The sequence below is a fragment of the Trachypithecus francoisi genome, unplaced genomic scaffold (assembly GCF_009764315.1).
Source record: "Trachypithecus francoisi isolate TF-2019V2 unplaced genomic scaffold, Tfra_2.0 Lachesis_group20, whole genome shotgun sequence".
NCBI classification, from domain to species: Eukaryota; Metazoa; Chordata; class Mammalia; order Primates; family Cercopithecidae; genus Trachypithecus; species Trachypithecus francoisi.
In genome coordinates, this window is record NW_022681466.1 from 60,442,513 (window position 1) to 60,466,412 (window position 23,900).

At 44.3% G+C, this 23,900-nt stretch overlaps 1 protein-coding gene across 1 annotated transcript in view; it reads right to left on the minus strand.

The window, feature by feature from the left end:
* The window catches only part of DNAH9 (dynein axonemal heavy chain 9), a 386,382-nt gene that overhangs the window by 45,892 nt on the left and 316,590 nt on the right, over nt 1-23,900 (minus strand). Inside the window, exons 60-62 of the mRNA XM_033184520.1 lie at nt 21,412-21,605; nt 18,510-18,658; nt 2,683-2,810 (exon numbers count right to left, since the gene is read on the minus strand). Of these exons, the coding sequence (XP_033040411.1) occupies nt 2,683-2,810; nt 18,510-18,658; nt 21,412-21,605 (471 nt within the window). The remainder of the gene's footprint in view (nt 1-2,682; nt 2,811-18,509; nt 18,659-21,411; nt 21,606-23,900) is intronic.

Sequence of the window (23,900 nt, forward strand, 5' to 3'; positions counted from 1 at the left end):
ACCATGGCACACACATTTACCTATGGAACAAACCTGCACATCCTGCACATGTACCACAGAACTCAAAATAAAAGTTGAAGAAAAAAAAAAAAAGAAGGTCTGTGTTCAATGGAATTTGGGAAATACTGGATGGAATAAGATTTCTATACCAAAGGATTCTCAGAACCATTAACCTATTGATATCATTGAAAATATCCTTGCCGGGTGCAGTGGCTCACACCAGCACTTTGGGAGGCCGAGCACTCCCAGCACTTTGGGAGGCCGAGGCGGGCAGATCACGGGGTCAAGAGATCGAGACCATCCTGGCTAACACGGTGAAACTCCGTCTCTACTAAAAATACAAAAAATTAGCCAGGCATGGTGGCAGGTGCCTGTAGTCCCAGCTACTTGGTAGGCTGAGGCAGGAGAATGGCATGAACCCAGGAGGCAGAGCTTGCAGCAAGCCGAGGTGGCGCCACTGCACTCCATCCAGCCTGGGCGACAGGGCGAGACTCTGTCTCAAAAAAAAAAAAAAAAAATTCCTTAAAAGGAATTTGTATGTAGTATTTTCCAATGTTTAAAATAGGAATTTCAGTGTATTCCTCCCCCACTTTTTTTTTTTTTTTTTTTCCAGATAATCTGTCAGGTTTACAGGCTGGGAAACATTGCTGGGTAGGATTCCAGTCCAGTCTAGTTCAGTATGTCAGGAAATTCTTAGAACCAGGTGGCTGTGATTCCTACAAGAGATTTCACAAGCCAGTGAGGACCTTTTGTTTCTGATAGCACTTTACAGTTTGGGCAGATTATGTCTATTCAATACTCCAGTGCTTTCTTCAGGGGGAAAGGCAGGCCTCCAGATTGTTTGGCACAATTTTCCTTTGGAAATGTCCAATCACCAGGAAATAAAGAGGGAATACTGAGTTCAGTGTTGGAGAGCTCCGAGCAACCACATCAGTACAAGATTTTGGTGCCCTGCAAGGCCAGTAGGTGCTGGGGGGCAATGGGCGCAGCAGAGGCAGCACCACAGTCTCAGAAACAGACTCTAATGTCCATGACAAGTGCCTGGGTTCCCAGCACTGGTGTCTGGAGAGGTCCCTTGGCAAATGTGCCTGAGAGGGTGGGGAGGTCATATCTTCAAGCACTGTGCTGACCCATGAGGGAGGAAGGAGGAAACTCAGCTGTTATTTAATACTTTTCTCCTGAACTTCCTGATGTTTCTGGAAAAGGAGGCCCCGGAGGGGCAGATCTCTCAGTTGCTAGGCTCCAAATAAATAATAGAATAATTAAGGACAAAGACCCAGCAGCAAGATGTGATGTCACCAGTAATCAGGAGATGGGGGAGGTGCATGGCAGTGAGAGCCAGGAAGAATGGGAGTGACTGGCTTTTGCATTTATTCTTTCTTTAATTTCTTCATGGATTCCTTGACCCACCGGCTTTTGTTTCAGTGTCTGCTATGTTCAAGGCAGTAGGCTCCGGGTGATAAAAGGTAAAGAAGGAACATCTCTTTACCTAAAACATTTAGTGGAGAATACAATCATAAAATAAATCATGTCAACATAGCAATGGAGCTCTAATAGAAGATTCCAAAATGTTCTAGGAGAAAAGAGGAGCAAGCTATGCATTCTGCCACAACTCCAGCATCTATACAAGTGGCATAAAAGAGGATTAGGCAGGCCCTCATAGATGGATCTGAAAAGGTTTTGTGTACTGTAAAATGCTATATAAGAGTTAGTAGTAGTTAGGCTGGGTACAGTGGCTCCCGCCTGTAATCTCAGCACTTTGGGAGGCTGATGCAGGTAGATCACTTGAGGTCTGGAGTTCGAGACAAGCCTGGCCAACAGGCTTAGTCTCTACTAAAAAGACAAAAATTAGCTGGGCGTGATGGTGTGCTCCTGTAATCCCAGCTCCTCAGGAGGCTGAGGCAGGAGAATCGCTTGAACCCAGGAGGCGGAGGTTGCAGTGAGCCGGGATCGTGCCATTGCACTCCAACCTGGCAACACAGCAAGACTCCATCTCAAAAAAAAAAAAAAAAAAAAAAAGAGTTAGTAGTAATTGTTGAAATGAAAATTGGTTAAATGAAATGATTTAATAGGGGTTAAATAAAATTTAATAGGGGTTAATAGAGAGGGCTAAATTCTTTAACCCTCTCTTCTGATAGAAGAGAGGTAGCCTTTTTTCCCTTGTAACTGTTCGGTGAAATTATCTGTCGTAGGGGTTCCAGATTTCCACACACCAACATGAGCTCTCAGTGAAGAGGCTAAGGTTGCTCCCATATCCTAGTCATGCCCGTGACACACAGCATATGACACACAGCCCAACAGAAAGGCACAGCAGAGGAACGTGCCATGAAATTCACAGGAAGAAACCAGCTGTTGAAAGCATCCAGCTGCCAGGGCCTTCAACGTAAATGCTAACTTCCTGAATGCCTATCAGAGTGGGAATCTGTTCCTTTTATAAGTAGAGCTATTTAAACTAGAGAGAGTGGCAGAGCAGGTGAGGGGAGAAGGATTGTTCCCGGATGTGGTCTGGGTAAGAGAACATATGAGTGAGGAGAACTGGCAAGAGAGAAGATGAAGGAATGAAGGCGACAAGAGTGTGAAAGGATAGGTGGGGAGAAGCTAAGAGTGGATGGAGACGCCCAGTGAGCACGGCATGAGGCAAGTATGGGTCGAGATAACACAGACCAGGGTAGAGGAACATACCTGCAAAATAACCCAGTGACCTTTCTTGGCAGCGAGGTCCAGCGCAGCCTCAGCCACCACTTCCTGTCCTTGCCCCAAAGACACGTTGTGAAAGTTCTGATTGTTGAAGGTGTATCCAAGTTTTCTTCCTAAAAGGGGGATGGAGTCGTCATTATTATTTCTTGAGTCTAATGATGGATGTTTGACGTTCATCAAGAAATGCACACGCTCATATCACCTCTCAAACACAGGCATGCCCGAATCTATAACCCAAGCCTCATATACTGACCCTTTTCCTTCACAGGAGGCTACTTCTTCCAGCTTTTTGTTCTCACATAAAAGGAAGCACTTGAGCCGGGCGTGGTGGCTTATGCCTGTAATCCTAGCACTTTGGGAGGCTGAGGCGGGTGGATGACCTGAGGTCAGGAGTTCAAGACCAGCCTGGCCAACACAATGAAACCCCATCTCTACTAAAAATACAAAAAATTAGCTGGGCATGGTGGGAGGCGCCTGTAATCCCAGCTACTCGGGAGGCTGAGGCAGGAGAATCACTTGAACCCAGGAGGTAGAGGTTGCAGTAAGCCAAGATCATGCCATTGCACTCCAGCTTGGGCAACAAGAGCAAAACTCTGTCTCAAAAACAAAGAGAAAGCACTTGTTCAGACCAAAATCACTTCACTCTTACCCTCTGCACTTAATTCCCAAAGAGGGGTAGGATTGCTGATGCTATTCTTTATGTGTCTTATCTGCAGACCAGACATTGATCCACTATTCTAGGGAGTGCTGATGAGAGAAGGGTGGAAGAGTAGCAAGCATGTGGGTGTGGTCCTTTGTGGCTTGCCTTGTCCTCTGAAGAAATATTGTGTCTTCTCTGGAACTTTACTGGGAGGTGTGGCCAGCAGGGGCAGGATTCAGGTAGTTCTGGCTTCCTGTACTTTTTGCCCTATTAACTTCCTCTCCTATCATTCCCAACACATAGAAGAGTGTTATCTCATCATTTCGCACGAATTAGAGCGAAGGGGGGCAAGACACAAAGCTGTTTAGTTGTGTAGGTGTGAATTTTCTGTTGGAGGTATATCAGGGTTGCTGGTGTTGCAGATGGATGAAGGGAATAACCATGCACACAAACGTGGCAGCCACACCGCTGCAGCAAGGCCAATGGGCTTCAGCTGCTCTCCAAGCCCAAGGGAAACAACCCAAAGAAATGATCCTAATACAGAGAATATTAGCTCTTAGCACAATCCAATAAAGTGTAGACAAATTACATAATATTCTTTAGATAAAAGAATCACAAAAATGTATAATGCCATGAAGGAATCACTAAGCAACGTTTCTAGCAAGGTGAAGTAGACAAAAGGGGAGAAATTGAACAAGAGGAACAATAAAAATCCATACTTAAAAAAAAAATTTAGTTTCAGAGGAACTAAAACTGAAGATGTAGTTTGATACGTGTGCAAGAAAATTTTTGGAAATAAGTGTTAATATTGAACATTTCTTTTAAATATAAAAAATGTATAGACTGTCATTGAAATGTACAGGACAATGCAAGACAATGGCTTTTTGTAGTAAGAAATAGATTTTGGAGACTTAACTAAGATGAACCCAAGAAACACCGTTATTAAATTATAAATCCTAGTTGGCAAAACATTTGATGTCAGCTTTGGAAGTGGGGAGATAAACAATTCATTCCAGAGAAAATACCAGGATAAAAAGTGTGGGGATTTGGCTGGGCGCGGTGGCTCAAGCCTGTAATCCTAGCACTTTGGGAGGCCGAGACGGGCGGATCACGAGGTTAGGAGATCGAGACCATCCTGGCTAACACGGTGAAACCCCGTCTCTACTAAAAAATACAAAAAACTAGCCGGGCGACGTGGCAGGCGCCTGTAGTCCTAGCTACTCGGGAGGCTGAGGCAGGAGAATGGCGTAAACCCGGCAGGCGGAGCTTGCAGTGAGCTGAGATCCGGCCACTGCACTCCAGCCTGGGCGGCAGAGCGAGACTCCGCCTCAAAAAAAAAAAAAAAAAAAAAAGTGTGGGGATTTTTAGATGTCTTCTGTGACATTTCTGCTCACAAAAGGGCCTGTTTATTTTGTTTATTAGCAACAGAAGGATATGGGCAAAGAGGTTATTTAATAAAGATTCGTTTGAAAACTCCAGACTGGAGGGATCATTTTGGGCAAAGCTTAGCACTGCAGAGCCCGGCTGGGATCAGTCTGCATTAATTTGGGCTTGAGGCATGACAATGAGGCGGAGAAGAAAGAAATGGATCTTGGAAACATTGAGAAGAGGAAAAATGGATGAGATTCTCACAGACTGAACACTCAGCTAAAGGTGGCCGCATCCCATGTGACCTTCAAGGGTGCGGAGGTAACCTTGCGAGGTCTTTCCCTTTGCAACTGTGAGGCTCTTAGATGGCTTGTTGGGCCTTGAGCAAGTCCCTCCAGTTTCTCAGGATTTCACCTTCAGATTGTTCTATGTTGGTGCTTCCATTCCTCCACCCCTACTGCTTGTGACTCATCTCTCCTTTTCTGACTTTCCTTCCAGCTCTATATATGGTGGTGTCACCTGGAACTGTGCCCCACTGTCAACCTCTTTTAACATCTTTACAGTGTGTGTCACCGACCTCTAGTCTCTCTGAGGACAGTGCAACTCCAACAGTCCTCTCCCTAGTTCCATACCCCTATAGTGCTGGCGTTGGAAGGGGAACATTTTTTCTAGTGTTTTCTTGCTACCTGGAGGCTATTTCTTCTCTGCCCTCATAAAAACAAAACAAAACAACAACAAAAACACTTTTCTTTTCTTTTCTTTTTTTTTCACCCAGGCTGGAGTGCAGTGGCACAATCTCACCTCACTGCAACCTCCACCTCCCAGATTCAAGCGATCCTCCTGCCTTAGCCTCTCGAGTAGCTGGGATTAACACCCAGGCTGGAGTGCAGTGGCAGGATCTCACCTCACTGCACTCTCCACCTCCCAGATTCAAGTGGTCCTCCTGCCTCAGCCTCCGAGTAGCTGGGATTAACACCCAGCTGGAGTGCAGTGGCAGGATCTCACCTCACTGCACTCTCCACCTCCCAGATTCAAGTGGTCCTCCTGCCTTAGCCTCTCGAGTAGCTGGGATTAGAGGTGCCCGCCACCACACCTGGCTAATTTTTGTATTTTTAGTAGAGACAAGGTTTCACCATGTTAGCCAGGCTGGTCTCAAACTCCTGACATCAAGTGATCCACCCACCTCAGCCTCCCAAAGTACTGGGATTATAGGCGTGAGTCATTGCGCCCGGCCAAAAGCCCCTTTCTCACTGAAAGCACATGTCCTCTGGTTTTATACTGACTTTTATGTTCTCTGCCTTCTACCAACTTTTCAGTGAGGCTCATTTGTATTAGGGGCTTTGGAACTTGGTTCCTGTTTCATCATCATCTTGGTGAACTCTAATGTCACTATGGATGACTCAGACAACAGCCAGACTCATGCTTCCTCATCTTTCTTTTTTTCTTTTCTTTTCTTTTTTTTTTTTTTTGAGACGGAGTCTTGCTCTGTCACCCAGGCTGGAGTGCAACGGCGCGATCTTGGCTCACTGCAACCTCTGCCTCCTAGGTTCAAGCAATTCTCCTGCCTCAGCCTCCCGAGTAGCTGGGATTACAGGCACCCGCCACCATGCCTGGTTAATTTGTGTATTTTTAGTAGAGACGGGGTTTCACCATGTTGGCCAGGCTGGTCTCAAACTCCTGACCTCGTGATTCGCCTGCCTCAGCCTCCCAAAGTGCTGTGATTACAGGCATGAGCCACCGTCCCCGTCCTCATCTTTCTTATCTTGAAAGAACTTAACTCTGGCCATAATCCCAGCACTTTTGGAGGCCGAGGCGGGCGGATCACCTGAGGTTGGGAGTTCAAGGCCAGCCTGACCAACATGGAGAAACCCCGTTTCTACTAAAAATACAAAATTAGCCAGGCGTGGTGGCCCATGCCTGTAATCCCAGCTACTCAGGAGGCTGAGGCAGGAGAATCGCTTGAACTCAGGAGGCGGAGGTTGTGGTGAGTGGAGATCATGCCATTGAACTCCAGCCTGGGCCACAAGAGCAAAACCCCATCTCAAAAAAAAAAAAAAGAAAGAAAGAAAGAAAGAACTTAACTCCATTTCATTTCTGCTGCCGACTCCCAGTGGCCACACCCAGGGCTCTCCCATCATGGAGATCTGTCCTGTGTCTGAAATGTGATTCTTCCAAGTCCACTCATGACTTTTACTTCCTACTTCCCAGATTTTTACCTTCTTATTTCTTCACCACCTATTTTTCTACTTCAGTGAAATGTTGAGTCCCTTGGTCCCTTCATTTTTTTCTAATTTCACCTTTACCTCCTCTTATTTTAATATGGACCCAATCATCCTTAATTTGAGCCCAAATCCTCAACTTCATTGCCTCCTTCTACTTCCGCACTGACTACTCAACTTTCTAAGACCCCAACTCTGAGTTTAAGTATTAATGAAAGGGGTAATTCACATGTGTGGTGACTTGGCACCATCACAAGCTTGTGATTCTCAATTTCGAAGCGATTTGGTACATTTTCCATGTGTCCAGAAGCCGGCTGTGTTACCCATTTCCCTCTGTCATTATGTCTCCTAATGGACCTCTGTTCTTAGGCTCAGCAGTTTGCTCTACTAATTCCCTGAAAAAAACGTACGCCCTCTGGTGGACACGCCTCCATTTACTGCCATTTTGTCTGCATCTCTGTACACCGCCCTCTCAATGGAAACGATGTCCTCCTCCCTTCCTGCCTGTCACTTTATCTGCCATTTAAATCCCACCTCTTTTTGTATTTTTATTACTATTATCATTTTATTTTTTAAGACGGAGTTTTTCTCTTGTCACCTGGGCTGGAGTGCAGTGGCACGATCTCGGCTCACTGCAACCTCCTCCTCCAGGGTTCAAGTGATTCTCCTGTGTGTCAGCCTCCCAAGTAGCTGAGATTACAGGCGCGTGCCACCACTCCCGGCTGATTTTTGTATTTTTAGTAGAGATGAGGTTTCACCATGTTGGCCGGGCTGGTCTCAGACTCCCGACCTCCAGTGATCCACCTGCCTCGGCCTCCCAAAGTGCTGGGATGACAGGCGTGAGCCACCGCGCCCGGCCCGCTTTTTGTATCTTTAACTTTTATCTCTATTCACTCTTCTGCTCCCTAGCACATCCACACATCAGTTTCACTCATCACAAAAAAACAATACTCCATGAATCCTGAATCCTCTCTCTAAAGACTGTACTTGCCTCAGCTTATCTATCTTTTACTTGCCTTTTAAAGAAAAGAGGGTTGGGTGTGGTGGCTCATGCCTAGAATCCCAGCACTTTGGAGGTTGAGGTGGGCAGGTTGCTTGAGCTCAGGAGTTCAAGACCAGCCTGGGCAGCACAGTGAGACCCCATCTCTACAAAAAATACAAAAAGTTAGCCAGGCATAGTGGCATATGCCTATAGTCCAGCTACTCAGGAGGCTGAGGCGGGAGGATCACTTGAACCTGGGAGGCAGAGGTTGCAATGAGCCAAGATTGTGCCCCTGCACTCCAGCCTGGGCAACACAGTGAGATCCTGTCTCAAACAAACAAACAAACAAACAAAAAACCCAACCAAATACAAGAAAACAGAATGGGGCCAGGAACAATGAAAACGAGGCCCAAAGCACAGTTTCAATAATCGGCTGCAAAGACACTGAATGGAAAACCGTTTCTTTGAACATATCTGGTAGCAGGCCTACAAAAATCTCAGAACATTGGAGAGAAGGCAAAGGTGGGATACACAGCTTCTTTCTGATCAGAAAATGGAAAGACAGAACTCATTTTGTTAAAGTCAGGTAACTGGGCAAAGAAGGATGGAGCCCAAGCGAGATCATGCTGTAAACAAGTGAAAGAAAGACCGGAGAAGATGCCGGCGTCAGGGTAGGAAGGGGAGGGCCGAGGAGGAGACTGTTCTTGAGAGGATGTGAAGGAAGGGTAAACTGAGCTGCCCCAAAGAACAGATGCACCATCATCAACATCGTAACGCCGTGCAATGCTACTGTACTCTTGGCTTTTCAAAGCCTTTTCATATCTGAGATTTTGTTTTTATCTTCCCAGTAACCCAAGGAGGCAGGTATCATGGGTGACTGAGAACAAGGGGAAGTAGATGAAGCAAAAGCAGAAATAAACAAGCAAATAAGGAAGTGTGACTCCTTTAGAGAAAAAGATGATGAGAAAAGAGAGGCGAGTACAGTGAAAGCTCTGTTAAAGGCTTAATCAGAGAAGGCAAGAAGGAAAGCAGTGAGGGTGGATAGTGGTAGCTTTCGTGTTAAAATAGAGGCCAGCCGTGCGTGGTGGCTCACGCCTGTAATCCCAGCACTTTGGGAGGCTGAGGCAGGTGGATCACCTGAGGTCAGGAGTCCCAGAGCAGCCTGGCCAACATGGTGAAATCCCGTCTCTACTAAAAATACACAAATTAGCCAGGCATGGTGGTGGGCGCCTGTAATCCCAGCTACTCGGGAGGCTGAGGCAGAAGAATCACTTGAACCCCGGAGGTGGAGGTTGCAGAGAGCTGAGATCGTGCCATTGCACTCCAACCTGGGCGACAAGAGCAAAACTCCGTCTCAAACAAACAAACAAACAAAAAAAAAAAAGAAAAGAAAAAAGAAAAAAGAAAACAGAGGCCAAGAAGAGTGGATGGAATTTCCCCCTTCCTCACTCCATCCCTGCTTCTCCTCAGCTCTTCTTTCTCCGCTTTCCTTTCCTTCCCCTCCTCCTCCTTCACAATTGTTGAGGAAGAAGAATCCTGGAGGGGACTGAGTGCCACAAAAGTGCCTACAAATTATAGATTCCTAATCAAGTGAATTATTAATTGGCCAATGGATAAACTTCAGGGGCTGAAGAAATGCTCAAAATCGTATACAGAATGTTGTGTGTCTGCGGGTGTGTGCACTTTTTTCGGGAGTGGAGGAAGGACAAAGGAACAAATCTTGAATCTGAATCTAGGGGTTTTAAAACTCTACCCAATATTAAGAATGGCCTTGTTGAAGCAAAAGAATACATAAATTGAGTAAAGAACTTAAATCAAATATCCAAAGAGGGGAAATGATTCCAAGCTTTTTAAGAGTCTAAATGGAGGAAGACAGTGAACTGTGTGATACACAGACTCTGCACAAGCAATAAAACAGTAAGTTTACTTAATAAACTGGGGCTTGGGGACATGGGGAAAGTGTTTAGATCAGTCATGTGGATTCCAGACTTGAGACTAGGAGCCCATCAGGCAAGCTGATTAGATTCAAGATGTGGGAAATGTGGATGTCACCAGAATATATGTCCTAATTGGTGAATTAGAAAATAAATCAAAGCACCAAGAAGGCAGGGAGGAAGGAAGAGACAGAGAGAGAGGCACAGGTGCCTAAGTAATCTCTAGTTGATGAACAGCAATATTGCTTCTGGTAAGAAAATATCCATTAAGATTAAGCCAAGGGCAGGGCTGAGATAACGTATTCTGAGACAAACAACCCATAGAAATCAGGGAAGGGTCAGTTTGCCTGAGATGACAGGAAGCTGCAAACTGCATGATGGAGTAGATGGAGGTCAATTCGCTAAGAACAATAGGAAATTGCTCATAAACAGGGTATATGAAAGCTTCCAAAACGGAAAATACTGAATAAAAATGAGGAAACTAAATTTATCTGTATAAAAGGAACAAAGCCTCCAGGGGACAGAAGGAACACAGATTATAAAGTGTGAAAGTCAGGAATAACTTCGCTCTGATAACAGTTCTGCTAATATTAATTCATTCATTTGTTAGTTCCTTCAACAATACTTCTCTGTGCTAGTTATGCTATTAGGCAGTGGTAAAAAAAATGAACAAGATGACGTGATCATCAAGGATGTTAGTGACAAGCAGGTAAGCATAACGTAAGTTACAATTATAATAAAATGAATACATTAAAATTGTATTAAATGCTCTGAAGCAAATATACAGAGTGCTGTAAGAATCTCTAGTTGGGAATCAAATGCTCTTCCAGGGAGGCCAGAAAAGGCTGGTAATTTGCAGGATGAGTAGGCATTGGATGGTTGAAAATATTTCAGATAAAAGGAACAATTTGTGCCAATGTCCTAGGTTAGGAAGGCTCATGGTGTGACAGGATCTAAAAGTTGGACAGAAAAGCCATGCCATGCAGGCCACACAGATCATGTTAACATTGGATTATACCAATGGGAAGTCACTAGAAAGTTTTTTTGTTTGTTTTGTGTGTGTGTGTGTGTGTGTGTGTGTTTGTTTTTGAGACGGAGTCTCACTGTGTCGCCAGGTTGAAGTGCAGTGGTGCAATCTTGGCTCACTGCAACCTCCGTCTCCCAGGTTCAGGCGAGTCTCCTGCCTCAGCCTCCCGAGTAGCTGGGTCTACAGGCGCGGACCACCATGCCTGGCTAATTTTTGTAGTTTTAGTAGAGATGGGGTTTCAGCACGTTGGACAGGTTGGTATCGATCTCTTGACCTTATGATCTGCCCGCCTTGGCCTCCCAAAGTGCTGGGATTACAGGCGTGAGCCACCGCGCCTGGCCGGGAAGTCACTAGAAAGTTGTAAGTAGAAGAGTGATCCAATCACATTTGAGATTCAGCAACATGACTCTGGCTGCAGAATGGCAAGGGTTTGCGGAGGGAGAAGAGTGGAGACGAGCTAGGAGGCTAGTGTAATAGGCCAGATGAAAAACTATGGTGATTCAGACTAGGATGGTAATCATGAAAATAGAGACAATTAGATGGATTTGAAGCATATTTAGGAGGTGGAATCAATAGAATTAAATGTGGTGTAGGTGGTGGAAGAGGTGTCCAGGATGACTGACACCCAGGTTTCTGGCATGAGAAACTTGGTAAATGGTGGTGGCATTTACTAAATATAACAGAAAAATTTTTAGAGCTCAAAGGTTTTAGTGACTTTTCCACTTGAAATGACAGGCTGACTGCTCGGCAGATGAATAAAAAGGACCCACAACTGGACACAGCTTATGAAATTTCAGAACACAAGGTAGAGAGATTATTCTAAAGTTTTCAGGGAATAAAAACAGGTCACCAACAAAGAAACAAAGAAAGAATATAATTTCAGTGGCATATGATATCTCATGAACAAAACTGGCTTCTAGAAGATAATAGAATCATGTATCCAAAGTTCTGATAAAAACTACTTTGGATCTTGAAAAACCATCAAACAACTATAGGAGCAAAATTAAAGCATTTTTAGACACCCAAGGATTCCGAATTTTTACTTCTCATGAGTCTTTTCTGATAATTTATGCCAGCAAAATAAGGATGAAAAATTGGAAATAAAAGACATGGGCTATAAAGACAGTAGAACTAATTTAGAATATAAAGAAAATAGGTCCCAGGATGATAGCTTCCTAGAAGGCTGAAATACAATTTATCTATATTAGAAGAAGTCAGTGAGCTCCAAGAAGAGTGCCTTCAAGAATAAAGTGCAGTCTTTCAATACATAGAACGAATAAAAAGGTAGTCACAATGATAAGTGAGGCATTTAGTTCTTCTCCCAAGATAAATAAAAGGCAACTTGCAACTCCAAAGAAAACTAAAAGCTACAAATTATCATCATCTATAAAGCAAACTGAAATTTGACGTTTTGAACCTCTATGCTAAGAACATTCTTCTTTTAGAGACCCCCTAGAGATTATGACACCTGATCAAAAAGAAGGAAATGTAATCCTAGACATTACTTGCCTTTGCAGTGAATAACTTATTTACATATATTAGGATATACGTGCTATTTATTGGCTTTCAACTTTAAAAATTAACTCATAAACTAGGCATGCATGAAATTAATGATGTAACAGAGTACAATGAATATGCATTCATTCTTGACTGCAAAAATAAAGACATAGCTGACACAAGTTGAGAAATGGAAGCTTTAGCTTACCTAGAAAGAAGTCAAAAGAATTATCTAAAATTTGTGGAATAAGAAATTGTTTTTCTAACAGCATCTAGTTATAACATATCCAATAGATGATCTAAACAATTTAAAATAGATACCAAAATTTAGAAGGTGTTTATCAACAAGTTATATAACTTTGATGAACTGGAAAAAGTCCTAGGAAGAAATACATTACTGTAACTAACTCAAAGAGAAATAAAAACTTTGAGTAAATATATAACTACTAAAGATAAATTTAACTAATAATTTAAAAGCTTGCTACTCAAAAAAACTCAGGTCCAGATGGCTTCATCACTGAATTCTACCAAACATTCATGAGAATTAATACCAATACTTTATGAAATCTTTCTTTTTTCTTTCTTTCTTTTTTTTTTTTGAGACAATCTTGCTCTGTTACCCAGGCTGGAGTGCAGTGGTATGATCTTGGCTCACTGCAACATCTGCATGCCTGGTTCAAGCAATTCTCCTGCCTCAGCCTCCTAAGTAGCTGGGATTACAGGCATGTGCCACCACGCCTGACTAATTTTTGTGTTTTTAGTAGAAACAGGGTTTCACCATGTTGACCAGGCTGGTCTTGAACTCCTGACCTCAGGTGATCTGTCCACCTCAGCCTTCCAAAGTGCCAGGATTACAGGTGTGAACTGCTGCACCCAGTCTACAAAATCTTTCAAAAAATAAAAAATAAAAGCACAGGGAATACTTCCCAACTGATTCTGATGTATAGACTATTAGCATTATTCCGATACCAAAAACAGACAAGGACATTGCAAAGAAAGAAAACAACAGGTTGATATACCTTGTGAATATACATGTAAATATTCTCAACAAAATGTTAACCAATTGACTCCAGTAATACATAAAAAGAATTATACACTAGTACTGATTGAGATCCTAGGAATGCAAGGTTGGTTTAACTTCTAAAAATCAATAACATAATATATAATATTAATAGAATAAAGAAAAACCTATCTTATTACTACAATATATGCAGAAAAAGCATTTGACAAAACTCAACAACTTTTCACAACAAAGCAGAACTCAACAAACTAGGAAGAGAAGGCAACCTTCTCAATCCAATAGAGGACATCTACAAAAAATCCACTGCTAACATCATACTTAATGGTGAAGACTGAATTTTTTTCCCCTTAGATCAGAAACAAGACAAGGATATCTGAACTTGCTACTTCTACCTAACAGTGTACTGAAAATTCTAGCCAGGGTAATTAAGCAAAAAGAAATAAGAACATATGAGGAGAGCACTTTAGGAGGCCAAGGCAGGCAGGTCAAGAAGTCAAGAGATCAAGACTATCCTGCCAACATGGTGAAACACCATCTGTACTAAAAAAATACAAAAATTAGCTGGGCATGGTGGTGTGTGCCTGTAATCCCAGCTACTCGGGAGGCTGAGGTAGGAGAATCGCTTGAACCTGGGAGGTGGAGGTTGCAGTGAGCTGAGATTACACCACTGCACTCCAGCCTGGTGACAGAGCAAGACTCCATCTCAAAAAAAAAAAAAAAAAAAAAAAGAACCTGTGAGGATAAAACAGGAAGAAACACAAATATCTGAATTTGCAGATAACATGGTTTTGTATCTGGAAAATCCTAAGAAATTCACTAAAAAGAATTATTAGAACAAGAAAGTTCAGCAAGTTTGAAGAAGATCAGTATGTCAAGAGAAACTGAAATTAAGGAAACGATTCCATTTACAACAGATTCTAAAAGAAAAAAGTCTTGGAGATACATTTAATAAAAGAAAAGCAAGACTTGTACACTGAAAACAACAAAACATAGTTAAAAGAGCTTAAAGAAAGTTAAATAAATGGCAAGACAATCCATGTTCACTGATCAGACTGGGCTGATTTAGGCCAGTGGGGATATTGGCTTGGTGTGTGACTTAGATAAAGGGGATGATTGGGAGTGTGGGCTCTGGATGGTTATTTTGCTTACAAAAGGCATATTCCCAGGTGAGCCTTTTGTGGTCACTAAGAACTGGCTAGCTTTGGGAGCAGCAGTCCCTCTCCAGTCAGTGAGGCCACAAATGCCAGAGCATCAAGACTATAGTTAACAATAACATATTATATAGTTTCAAGTAGCTAGAAGGTAGATATGGAATGTTCCCAACACAAGGAAATGATTAAATGTTTGAGTTGGTGGATATGCTAATGCATGGAGCATAAGTAATTCCATCTTAGCAAATGACTCCATCTTACATTTTAAAAGGCATCGTACCAACAGGGACCAGATGTTTGCCTCATCAGTAGAGACTGCATCCAACCAGATAAGGACATAACCAGGAACACTTTCCCACTATCAGTCCTCACCAGAGGACTTCACCAGCTCAAAGCAGCCATCTTGACAGACACTGGTCTTGCTGTTAATTGTGATAAACACCCGGCATCCACGAAGGCTCTGCCCACATCAAAGACTCTTCCTTGTGGTTCATTAAAGGACTGCCCAGACCAGGAGAGGAGATTCTTTTTGTCCACGTTGCTCTCCTTGGACCGTTTCATTAACCCATTTTCCTACCCCCTTTCTCTGGATGTTAGATGTTACTTCGTTTGATGTGGAATGTTTAATCTATAACATTTATATTGATTTAGTATACCATTAGGTAGGGTTTGCAATATCGACTGACTTCTGGAATGGCTTGAGCCTGTGTGCCTACAGCTCTGACTACCGAGTAAATGGGAAATACTAAGAAGAATTACCTCCTTGGGAACTCCATAGAGCTGTGGCTTTTATGATTGGAATAGCATCAGTAAAAGACTGATACTGTAGAAAGACACAAATGTCCATGGACCTGGTTATGTCTGACTTTGTACTGCTCATGATACTAATCACCCTGATTTGACTACTATGTATTATGTGAATGGAAACTTCACTATGTGTCTCATTGGTATGTACAATTATTATTTGTCAATTAAAAAATTTGTTTTAGAAGAATACAAAAAAAGAGAGTACGGTCGACCCTTGAACAACACAGGTTTGAATTGTGTGGATCCACTTATACATGGATTATTTTCAACCAAACTCAGATGAAAATACAGCAGTATTTGAGAGATGTGAAGGCTGCATGTACAAATGGCAGGGCCGATGACGGGACTTGGATATGCAAGGACTGGAACCAATACTTCCCAGTCCCCGCAGCATATATGTGGAGGGAAGACTGTGTAGCTAATGCATTTGGCCCTGTGATGCCTCAGTGCCGAACAGACACATAGAGAATCTAAGATGACACAGAGAGAACACAGTGGACGCCAAATCCTTGTTTTTCATATCAGGAATAGATACTTTAAAACTGCTAAATACAAAAATGGTGATATAAGGTTATTACTAGGAAATGAAAAGTAATTCTCAAAAGAACTAAATTCAGAAATGGACAAAAGCATAGGGCCTGGGAAGGGGGACTGGATATCGGGAGGGCTGCAGCTGGGGGCTGCTGCTTTTCATTTTTAATTCTTCTCTATTACTGATTTTATTATGCACATTTTTATTCATTTTTTTAGGGCCTAGTTAGCTTTATCTCTCCTCCCCCGAGGCACAAAGCATCTGCTGTTAGTTCTTTTCATTCCATAATCAATACTAGACATTAAAACCAAAAATAAAGCCGGGCGCGGTGGCTCAAGCCTGTAATCCCAGCACTTTGGGAGGCCGAGACGGGCGGATCACAAGGTCAGGAGATCGAGACCATCCTGGCTAACACGGTGAAACCCCGTCTCTACTAAAAATACAAAAACTAGCCGGGCGACGTGGCGGGCGCCTGTAGTCCCAGCTACTCGGGAGGCTGAGGCAGGAGAATGGCGTAAACCCGGGAGGCGGAGCTTGCAGTGAGCTGAGAACCGGCCACTGCACTCCAGCCTGGGCGACAGAGCGAGACTCCGCCTCAAAAAAAAAAAAAAAAACCAAAAATAAAATCCTAAGCCTCCCAGCCATTCTGAATGGACCCTTCTCTCAGCAAAGGACATTCCAAAACTAACCTGCAAAACTAGTTCAGGCCATGATGGGAAGGGGGGGTCAGACATGCCTCATTATACCTTCCTTTCTTTTGGATTTATTGAAGACAGACTCTTTTTTTTTTTTTTCCAAGACAGAGTTTTGCTCTTATTGCCCAGGCTGGAGTGCAGTCTTGGCTCACTGCAACCTCTGTCTCATGGGTACAAGTGATTCTCCTGCCTCAGCCTCCTGAGTAGCTGGGATTACAGGCATGTACCACCATGTCTGGCTCATTTTGTATTTTTAGTAGAGACGGGGTTTCTCCATGTTGGTCAGGCTGGTCTCGAACTCCTGACCTCAGGTGATCCACCTGTCTTGGCCTCACAAAGTTTTGGGATTGCAGGCGTGAGCCACCGCACACAGCCAGGACAGACTCTTTAAGTCTGATAAGAAAGGCTTACAATCTATTCTCTGTGAAGCCTGCTACTTGGAGGCTTCACCTGCATGATAACAGTCCCAGCTACTCGGGAGGCTGAGGCAGGAGAATGGCGTGAACCCGGGAGGCGGAGCTTGCAGTGAGCTGAGATCCGGCCACTGCACTCCAGCCCGGGCGACAGAGCGAGACTCCGTCTCAAAAAAAAAAACAAAAAAAAAAAAACAAAAAAAAAAAACAAAAAAAACCTTGGTCTCCACCACCTCTTATCTTTTCTTTTTTTTTTTGGTTTTGAAGTTGGACATGCTGAATATTCTTTTTTTTGTTTCTTTAACTCCATTTTAAGTTCAGTGGTAGATGGGCAGGATGTGCAGGTTTGTTACACAGGTAAACATGTGCCATGGTGGTTTGCTGCACAGATCATCCCAGCACCTCAGTATTAAGCCCAGCATCCATTAAGCTATTTCTCCTGATGCTCTTCCTCCCCCACCCCCTCTGCAGGCCCCAGTGTGTGTTCTTCCCTTCCTTGTACTCATGTATTTTCATCACTCGGCTCCCACTTTAAGTGAGAACATTCGGTGTTTGGTTTTCTGTTCCTGCATTAGTTAGTGGAGGATAATGGCTTCCAACTCCATTCATGTCCCTGAAAAGGACATGATCTCATTCCTTTTTATGGCTGCATAGTATTCCATGGTATATATGTACCACATTTTCTTTCTTTCTTTTTTTTTTTTTTTTGAGACAGAGTCTTGCTCTTTTCACCCAGGCTGGAGTGCAGCAGTGCGGTCCTGGTTCCCTGCAACCTCTGCCTCCCAGGTTCAAGCGATTCTCCTGCCTCAGCTTCCTGAGTAGCTGAGATTCCAGGCACCTGCCACCATGCCCACCTAATTTTTGTGATTTTGGTAGAGATGGGTTTCACCATGTTGGCCAGGCTGGTCTCGAACTCCTGACCTCAGGTGATTCACCCACCTCGGCCTCCCAAAGTGCTGGGATTACAGGTGTCAGCCACCGTGCCTGGCCATACCACATTTTCTTTATCCAGTCTATCATGAATGGGAATTTAGGTTGATTCCATGTCTTTGCTATTGTGAATAGTGCTGCAGCAAACATACACATGCGTGTATCTTTATAATGTTAATAGAATAATTCCTGTTCCTTTGGGTATATAATCAGTAATGGGATTGCTGTGTCGAACAGCATTTCTCCCTGTAGGTCTTTGAGGAATCGCCACGCTGTGGAGCCCTGTGGAAGGATCATGCTAGTATTTCAGAAAGATTCCTCTGGCTAAGATAAGGGGATGGGTGAGGCGGAGTGGAGGGGATGAGGCCTCCTCATGAAACTGGGACTGTGAGTTCTGCCTTTTACAGCCCAGAGTGGCTCTTTCTCTCCCTGGTGGGTGATCTTCTGATTTTATTTCAGTAACGACCCTGACTTCTGTATGTTTTGCAGTGTTGCATATTTGAAGCTTGAATCCAGAAGAGATAAATCAGTAGACTCCAAAAATGAAAGTGCACGGGGTAACTGCAGCCCTGGCTCCAAGAGGAAGCCTTTCTCACCTTGACTTTCTACATCCTTCAGTGGGTCCACCCCTGGAGACAGGATAAAAAACATGGGCGTGGCTGGTCCCGATTCTTCAAATGAGGTTACAAAATCTAGCGCTCTTCCCACCACGTATTTGCTTCCTAACTTCTCTTCAACAAAATCTCTGCCAGAAAAAAAGCACATATATATTTATACATATATAGCAGCCACAAAATGGTAACATTTGAGAAATGGAGGCCTACAGAAGTGAAAGAACATGCTCAAGGTCATGGGCCAGGTAGTTATAGAGCTAGGACTGGCTCCAAGTTCACTGCTTATTAAGTCAACACACAACCTTGGGCTGCTAGTTGCCGAGCTGCTCACCTGGATCTGGGCTCCCTCTGAAACCCCATCCAGGCAGGCCATCACTGACTCCCTCTGGGGAGCCTGGTGGCTTCTCACATCACCCCACCCATCAGGACACTGTTACTGCCCGTGCCTTCAGAAAGCTGGTAAGCTAAATCCTCCATATGTTCTCTCCCTGCTATCTCCCACCCTTGCCCAAGATTTAAGGCCCTATGGTACACTATTCTCTCTCTCTCTTTCTCTTTTTTTTTTTGAGATAGATTCTCGCTCTGTCCCTAGGCTGGAGTGCAGTGGCACAATCTCAGCTCACTGCAACCTCTGCCTCCTGGATTCAAACGATTCCCCTGCCTCAGCCTCCCTAGTAGCTGGGACTACAGGCGCCCGCCACCACACCCAGCTAATTTCTTTTTTTTTTTTGTATTTTAGTAGAGATGGGGTTTCATCATGTTGGCCAGGATGGTCTCGATCTCCTGACCTCATGATCCACCCACCTCGGCCTCCCAAAGTGTTGGGATTACAGTCATGAGCCACTGTGCCCAGCCTATTCTCTCATGTTTTATTATTCTCTCTCCTTTTGTCTTACTCCACTTATCAGCGTTCCTGTCCAAAGTGTCACATTTTATGCTGAATAAATCTTCATAGTTATAACCACTTATTGAACGTCTGACCCAGCTCCTGGTCTTAACAGAGATTTGCACTCTCCCCTAGGAATACTATTTTCCCTGTAGCCTTCTCGACTGGGCTCATTCTCCTACACCTGCCTTAGGATTGGCACGTGGAATCAGGGTCCAGCTCGCTGCACGCTACTGTTTTCAAGCCATTTCCTCCTGACTCTTTTTTTTTTTTTTTTTTCTGAGACGGAGTCTCGCTCTGTTACCCAGGCTGGAGCGCAGCAGTATGATCTTGGCTTACTGCAACCTCCGCCTCCCAGGTTCAAGTGATTCTCCTGCCTCAGCCTCCCGAGTAGCTGGCACTACAGGCGCATGCCACTATGCCCAGCTAATTTTTGTATTATTAGTAGAGACGGGGTGTCACCATGTTGGCCAGGCTGGTCTCGAACCCCTGACCTTGTGATCCTCCTGCCTCAGCCTGACAAAGTGCTGCGATGACAGGCATGAGCCACTGTGCCTGGTCCACTCCCCACTCTTGTGGCTCCTCAGAGGCTGATTTCCCCTGGTTGTGTCACCACTGCCCCTGTACATCAATGTCATCTGTTCCCCTTCAGTCACTCTCCTCTTGCACTGACTCTTTCTCTTTCAGCCTGGGTGACATCAACATCCATGTGGACAATCCTGGAGATTCTTAGTGACCTCAGCTCAAGTGATTTTTGTTTCTTCCCCCTTTAGCAACCTAATTCTATGGTCACAGGCTCATCGCTGCCATTACTTGGGAACTTGTTAACTGTCAGGAAACATAAATGGGAACATCCCACTCTTTGACCAAGTCTTTTATCCTTAGCAATCTAACCTGACTACACCTATTCTTTGCCCGTACTGGGGCCACTATGAATAGAGGAATTTCAGTATCTTGGCCTCCCTGGTATTTTTCCTTCTTTCTTTTTTTTTCTTTTCTTTTTCTTGAGACGGAGTCTCCCTCTGTTGCCCAGGCTGGAGTGCGGTGGTGCTGTCTCAGCTCACTGCAACCTCTGCCTCCCAGGTTCAAGCAATTCTCCTGTCTCAGCCTCCTGAGTAGCTGGGACTACAGGAATGTGTCACAACACCCAGCTAATTTTTCTGTATTTTTAGTAGAGACGGGTTTCACTATGTTGGCCAGGCTGGTCTCAAACTCCTGACCTTAAGTGATCTGCTGCCTTGACCTCCCAAAGTGCTGGAATTACAGGCATGAGCCACTGTGCCCAGGCCCTTCCTGGTATTTTGCTATCATGACCTTACTCTAGTCACTCCTTTCCTATCCAATATAGAGTCTATGGCCTATAACTTCTTTTTTCTTTTAAAAATAACTTTATTAAGAGGTATAATTGACATACCATAGGATTTTCCCATTTTAAGTATACAATTCAATAACTTTCAATACATTTACCAAGTTGTACAGTCTTTACCATAACCCAGTTTTAGAACATTTACATCACACCAATGAGATTCCTCATGGCTATGGCTATTTAATGTCCCCTTTTTTTTTGTTTTTTTTTTTTTTGAGATGGAGTCTCACTCTATTACCCAGGCTGGAGTGTAGTGGCGTGATCTCAGCTCACTGCAACCTCTGCCTCCTGGGTTCAAGCAATTCCCTGCCTCAGCTTCCTGAGTAGCTGGGATTACAGGTGCCCACCACCATGCCCGGCTAATTTTTGTATTTTCACTAGAGACGGGGTTTTATCATCTTGGCCAGGCTGGTCTTGAACTCCTGACCTTGTGATCCACCCGCCTCGGCCTCCCAAAGTGCTGGGATGACAGGCGTGAACCACTGCGCCTGGCCTATTTAGTTAATTTCTATTCCCACCCTCTAGCTCCAGGAAACTACTATATACACATGGTTAAGCCCTGCTGGTCCGGCTGTCCTGAGGTTGCCCTTGCCCCGTGCCTATGCTGGGCCTTCCATCACCCTGTTTCCTACCGCATGGCGTAGGTCATCCGGTCGGGCCGCACGGCTCTCATCACGCAGAGGCGCTGCAGGGCTGTCTTATTCTTCCACTCCTGTGGGAGCTTCTCTTTCTCAGGACATTCGGACTCCACAAACTTTTTCCAGCTCTTAGCAGATCCCTCTATGTCCCGATCCAGATTACAGAATTCTTCCATTGATGAAAGTACCTGGGAAATTTCAGAGAATCTGAAAGGCAGTTTCTTCAGAAAGCTGCCATTTGCATTATGCTGGGGGATTGAGGGGCAAGATGGTCTTATCTACACAATTCTGTCTCATTTATCCTCTTGTCTAGAACTTTGGATCGTCCCTCAGGAAAAATCAAGAAAGAGGAAGAATTTTGGGAAGCTTAGCAAAGTGCCCCAATAATATGCAAGATTTAACATATAAAATGTTTGGGATATTATTAGCAGCAGAGACTGAGTCACACCTGCCTGTAAGCGTGTACATGGAAAAGAGGGACAAGAAGGGACATTATGATTATTCTGGTCTTCAAGCTTGGACACCTAAAGTTAGTGACTTCTCCCTTTCCTCCTCAAACTCACTGTGCCACCAAACCCTGTCAATTCACCTCTCAAAATGTTTCTAGAATTATTCATGTACTCTGTGTTAACGCCAACTCTTAAACTGTCCATGGGTTGTCTATTTCTATAAGGATTCTGTCCAAATGCATAACTTGGTAGCCAGATCTCTTCATTTGGTGCCTCTCTTCAATCTGTCCAGTAAGCCATGTGTCCTCCTACTTGGTCCCACTCTGAGTATATCTGCCCCCAACCTTGGAAATGTGCCTGACTCATTCCCAACTCATTTCCTTGTTCATACTACTTCCACCATATGTAAAGTCCTGTTTTCTTTTCTGCCACATTCTACTTCTTCTTTTTCTTGTGCTGGTCACGATTGTTATATGTTAAGGCTCTACAAGCTGTGAAAGACCAGTTCAAAACCTGCAACCTCCCTCGCGCCATCTTTCCTAATGCAGAACATGTAGACCTCCCATCCTTTTGTAAACCACTCAGAGCAGGTTTGTCCAACCCGCTGCCCTTGGGCTGTATGCAGCCTAGGACGGCTTTGAAGGCGGCCCAACACAAATTCATAAACTTTCATGAAACATTATGAGTTTTTTTTGTGATATATATATATATACTTTTAGCTCATCAACTGTCATTAGTGTGGTTTTGTTTTGTTTTGTTTTTTTTTTTGAGACGGAGTCTCGCTCTGCCGCCCAGGCTGGAGTGCAGTGGCCGGATCTCAGCTCACTGCAAGCTCCGCCTCCCGGGTTTACGCCATTCTCTCGCCTCAGCCTCCCGAGTAGCTGGGACTACAGGCGCCCGCCATCTCGCCCGGCTAATTTTTTGTATATTTTAGTAGAGACGGGGTTTCACCGTGTTAGCCAGGATGGTCTCGATCTCCTGACCTCGTGATCCGCCCGTCTCGGCCTCCCAAAGTGCTGGGATTACAGGCTTGAGCCACCGCGCCCGGCCTTGTTTTGTTTTGTTTTTGAGACGGAGTCTTGTTCTGTCGCCCAGGCTGGAGTACAGTGGCACAATCTTGGCTCACTGCAAGCTCCCCCTCCCAGATTCAAGCAATTCTCCTGCCTCAGCCTCCCGAGTAGCTGGGACTACAGGTGCACACCACCACGGCTAGCTAATTTTTGTATTTTTAGAAGAGACAGGGTTTCACCATATTGGTCAGACTGGTCTTGAACTCCTGACCTCAGGCGATCCACCCGCCTCGACCTCCCAAAGTGCTAGGATTACAGGTATCAGCCACCATGTCCGGCCCCAGTGTTAGTGTGTTTTATGTGTGGTCCAAGACAATTCTTCTTCCAATGTAGCCTAGCAAAGCCAAAAGATTGGACTCCCCTGACTTGGAGCTACTTGCAGAGTTGACATCTTTAATAAAGAGTTTGACTTCATTTTTAGATGTTTGACTGCTGATAGCTTTTAAATTTCATCCTTTCCTCTTCCCCTTCTGCCCTGGGCACTAACTCTTTTGGTGCTGGCAAGCCCCTGCCCATGCACAGACACCCTTGCCCTGGCCCCACCCTCTAAGCACCATAATACTCAAGGCAGTCTCCTTTTCTGGCACTCTCAAGCCATTTGCAGTCTGCTTGGGAGCTCCTCTGCTCTTCCTAGAAAACCACATTATCTGAGTAACAAACTTTCTCATACCCTCTTAGTATGTATGTAGCAACATCAGTCTTGATGTTCAAACCATATTTTGGGTGTGTGTGTGTAGGAGGCCTGTTCTATTTCTTTAGAGTGTCTACATCAACATCACTCACTTAGATACTTAATTACCTGTAGTCCTGCCTTCATTACTCAACTGTGCCTGAATGCCTGGTTTCCCCAATGACATGAAAAGCTAGACGAGACTTTGTGTCTAAGGCACCTACCACAGTGCCCTGAGGTTTTAGGTACCCAATATCATCTTTTTATTTGGACGAATTCATTCATTCATTCATT